The sequence below is a fragment of the Saprolegnia diclina genome, assembly GCF_000281045.1.
Source record: "Saprolegnia diclina VS20 unplaced genomic scaffold supercont1.23, whole genome shotgun sequence".
Taxonomy (NCBI): domain Eukaryota; phylum Oomycota; class Saprolegniomycetes; order Saprolegniales; family Saprolegniaceae; genus Saprolegnia; species Saprolegnia diclina.
In genome coordinates, this window is record NW_008246090.1 from 60,197 (window position 1) to 64,033 (window position 3,837).

Sequence of the window (3,837 nt, forward strand, 5' to 3'; positions counted from 1 at the left end):
CAACGACGCCGATCACCTATCATTGGGGCACCGCCTCGCCAACCCATGGCAGGCGTGGTAATCCACCTCCTTTGCCCCCTTTGCTGGCAACAAGCGCGACTCCTGAAAACGACTTTGCTGCGCAGCTACGCCCGAATCAGATCCACGGGATGAGCGGTCGTTTTTGCTCAAGCTGGCGTCGTCTTGCATGCCGGCAAGCACAGACGATGGGGTACGAGGGTGGGTGGTGTGGGTACATCTCGCCCGAGCAAGGCAACTGGGAGAGGTCTGCAGGGTCCTTTCTACAAGAGTAGCTGCTTGCGTCAAGCGAGAGTGCCTCCTATATATATAGTACAGGCCCCAAACCAAGCTTCTCGCCCACGACACCTCGACTCCTGATGCGCCAGAAAGGTCGTCAGAATCGTTCGAGAAAGAAGACGCTTACCAACGGAAGCCATACGTGTCTGGTCAGCTATCCACCTCCAACTATGTGCACGTTCTCACATTGCGACGTGTTTGTGATCACCAGCGTCGAACGAGTATCGAGTTGATATAATACGTGGCACCACCAGAAGCTGCCACGTATGTGATTGGTGACTTTGTACCCGCGGTTTAGTGCAGGATACGGATTAAAAATGAGCGGAAAAAGAAATAAAAATGAGCGAACCGAAAAATGGCAGAAAAATGAGCGGAATTTCGACTTTGGCAGAAAAATGAGCGGGGATTTCCAATAAAATAAAAATGCAATTGCGGGTAGTGAAATGGCAGACTAATGAGCGAGATGGTCCTGCGGCGGCAGAAAAATGAGCGGAGGGCTGGGATTTCGAATGATTTCGAATCCTGGGTGGCGTTCGATCCTTCCGTAATATCCTTGTGAAACGGCCGTGGCACTGCATTCTCGAATTACCATGGCTGGTCGCAACAAGAACCGGAAGGCGAAGAAGACCCACAACTCTGGGAAGGGGCACAAGGCACACAAGCGCAAGGTCGGCCCACTCAACGGCCACGGCGCTTCGGCCCTTCGGCTCGTTCTCTCGTCCCGTACCTCGGAGACCCCGACGGTGTCGCACGCCACGACAACCTCAACAGTTCTGGCCCGAGTGACCGCAACTGGTGCTCCAGCAACCCCAACTTCGGCCACTGTAGCCTCAACTGCGGGACCGGCGACCTCAACGACTGCCCCGATGACCTCGATTTCCACGGTTGCGATTGAGGTCATCGAGATAGACACGAGCGACGATGATGAGGTACGCACATCGTTTTACAATGTAGATGGATATCGTTTGTCCTACAGATTGCGATGACTGAGTGCGCGAAAAGCCCTATGCCGGTAGACGCTATTGTCCAGGACGCGTCGGTGACGGAACGCGATGGCGACGTTGTGGGTACCCATGTGGCCCATGCGGCCCATGGCGATCGAGCGGTAGAGACGGAGGAGGACGGGTCAAATCAAAGAATGAGGAAAGCTGAGCACGAGCAACGCGCTCGGATCACTTATATTGTCGAATAGAATCTGTCTCTACCGCTCGATCGCCATGGGCCGCAAGAAGAGCAAGAAGAGCGGACGCAAGAAGCAACGTCTGTCGAACGGCCTGTCGAACGGCCTGTCGAACGGACAGCCGAAGGACCTCCGGAACGGCCGCCACAAGTCGTCAAACGTCGAGATGCAATCAAGCCAGCTGGACACGACGGCCGAGGCCTCGACGCCGACCGCTGCGCCGCCGACGTTCGCCGTGATGGACGGCGCACTTACCCTCGGCGGTCTCGCGGCGGCAGCCAAGGTCTTTTGCGCCCATGACGGCGAGATGTCTCCGATGCTCATTGCGCGCAACGTGCCGCTGGTCGCGTGGCTCAAGGATGCAACGCTCAACGCCCGGCAGTTCCACGTCATCTTGTGGGGCACGTTCAAGGGCGATCCTCGGGACCCGGCGACGCTGGCTGCGATCTACATCGCCCGACGCACTCCCGGTCCCGCGCATCAGCAGGCTTTGGGAAATACGATGATGGATCTTGCGAGGCAGGCAATCAACTTTCCCGATGCGTTCTACGTTGGACCTTGCGAGGGGCTCACGCTCGGTAATGGTGAAGTGAGTGAGCCGGACATGGCGATCTTCCAGCGCATTGATGGGCTGAGGTGCATTGCCCATCCGTGCTTGGTGATGGAGCTCGACCACGAGAACCGCTCGTTCCCGGTGCTAGAGAAGTGGACCAAGGAGTACATTAGCGTCCAGATCCACACAGCTGTCGGCGTCAAGATCTTCGGCGACCAAGATGGCGAGGTTGGTCGCTTTGGCGCCGTCGCGCTCATGTACGTTCTTGGCGAAGACGGCGCTGCGACGCTCCGGTTTGCCGCGAGCATTGGCACGGCGCCGCTCACGCCTGAATCTATGCGCGGGATGAGCGACGAGGTGCGCGCCGCGATGCAGCATTTCGAAGACGGGATTGCGCACGAAATGGCTCTAGAGCATGTGCGCTGGGCTCACCCGACGCTGGATCCGCCGCGCATCGAGCTCACGGTAGACGATCTCTGGTACCAAGACGAAGACCACTTGCTCGGCGCGGCGCCGCCGAATCTCACGAGCCTCTTCATCGACCTCTACACCGTCGCCATGAGTGCGTATTCCGCCATGACCTAGCCTGGTAGCATGTAGGGAGCGTCCCCTTCTTGAGATTGCTAACTCATACATGGAGATCGAACATTGGTTGGAATCGTGCATCGGGTCTAGAGCATGTTATCAAGCTCAACGCGCCGGCATTTCGTATCTTGGTTTATTGCATTTGGCAACGGATGCAATGGTGCTGTATGCATCGCAGGATACAAGACTTTTCGATACGCGGGATGGCTCAGGGGGCGAAAAGGGCGTATTGCCTGAATTACCGCCCCAGCCTCGGGGGAGGAGTGGCGGGTTGCTTAACGGGAGCCGAGTTCTAAAATGAGAGTGGTTTCGCAGCTCCGCTCTCGAAAAGTTCGTTTCGGCTCCTTGCGTCGCAAAACACCCATTTCGATACGCGGGATGGCTCAGGGGGCGAAAAGGGCGTATTGCCTGAATTACCGCCCCAGCCTCGGGGGAGGAGTGGCGGTCCCCCCAAGGCCATGCGACTCGCCAGCTGAGCCATCTTGACGTCGTCGATCCGATCATACACCTTGTACGCGTCGCTGCGCCATCGACCAAACTTCTGGATTGCGAGGTCGGATGCACCGCCCTTGAACAGTGCTGTGAAAGAGCCCGAGCAAGATCCCGAGCGTCGGAAGGAAGCTCAAGATGTCGCAGGTGATGTTGGCGGCCCAAAACGCCGAAATGTAGACGCCCGAGACGAGCTGCTGGTGCTTGGCCGTGAGCTGGTCTCTCTGACGATAAAACCGCCGGGGGCCCCGCCGCTGCGAAGCGAGTGCGTTGAGTACTTGATGGGGTCTTGTCCAGGCGTCGCACACCGTCGCGGATGAGCTGCTTGAATGAACTGAGATGTGTTGGCTGGCTTCTCATTGCACGTCGCCTGCGCAGAATTGTCGGTCTCGGTTGCTTCAGCCAAACGAGAGTCTCTGCAGCGCCCACCATGCCGGGACCGGGAAACCAGGGCACCCAGACAACGACAAGCCGATGTTGACGCCGGTGCACCGCTGGTCCGCGTTGGCGCGTGGTGATGCGGCGTTGACCTCGTGCCCGTCGCCTTCGAGTTGAGAACGTTGCTCGAGGGCCATGACGGGCGTCCTTGACCGTGGTAGCGTGCTTCGCGCCTTGGAAACTTGTCTGACTTGTGCGGGGAGAGAAACCCAGTAGCGTAGCCCCCAAGAGTGAGCGCTGCTGTGGGTTGTCGAAGTCGCGCATAAAAACTGGCTCCGTGCGCTTCGTGGGTCCC

The 3,837-nt window shown here is 58.1% G+C and overlaps 1 protein-coding gene across 1 annotated transcript in view; it reads left to right on the forward strand.

The window, feature by feature from the left end:
• Positions 1–890: 890 nt before the first annotated feature.
• SDRG_07792 (hypothetical protein) overlaps positions 891–3,837 on the forward strand; it is a gene marked incomplete at its 3' end in the record, with an annotated part of 4,892 nt that continues 1,945 nt past the window's right edge. The window contains exons 1-2 of the mRNA XM_008613646.1: positions 891–1,226; positions 1,274–2,387. Of these exons, the coding sequence (XP_008611868.1) occupies positions 1,515–2,387 (873 nt within the window). The 5' untranslated portion in view covers positions 891–1,226; positions 1,274–1,514. The remainder of the gene's footprint in view (positions 1,227–1,273; positions 2,388–3,837) is intronic.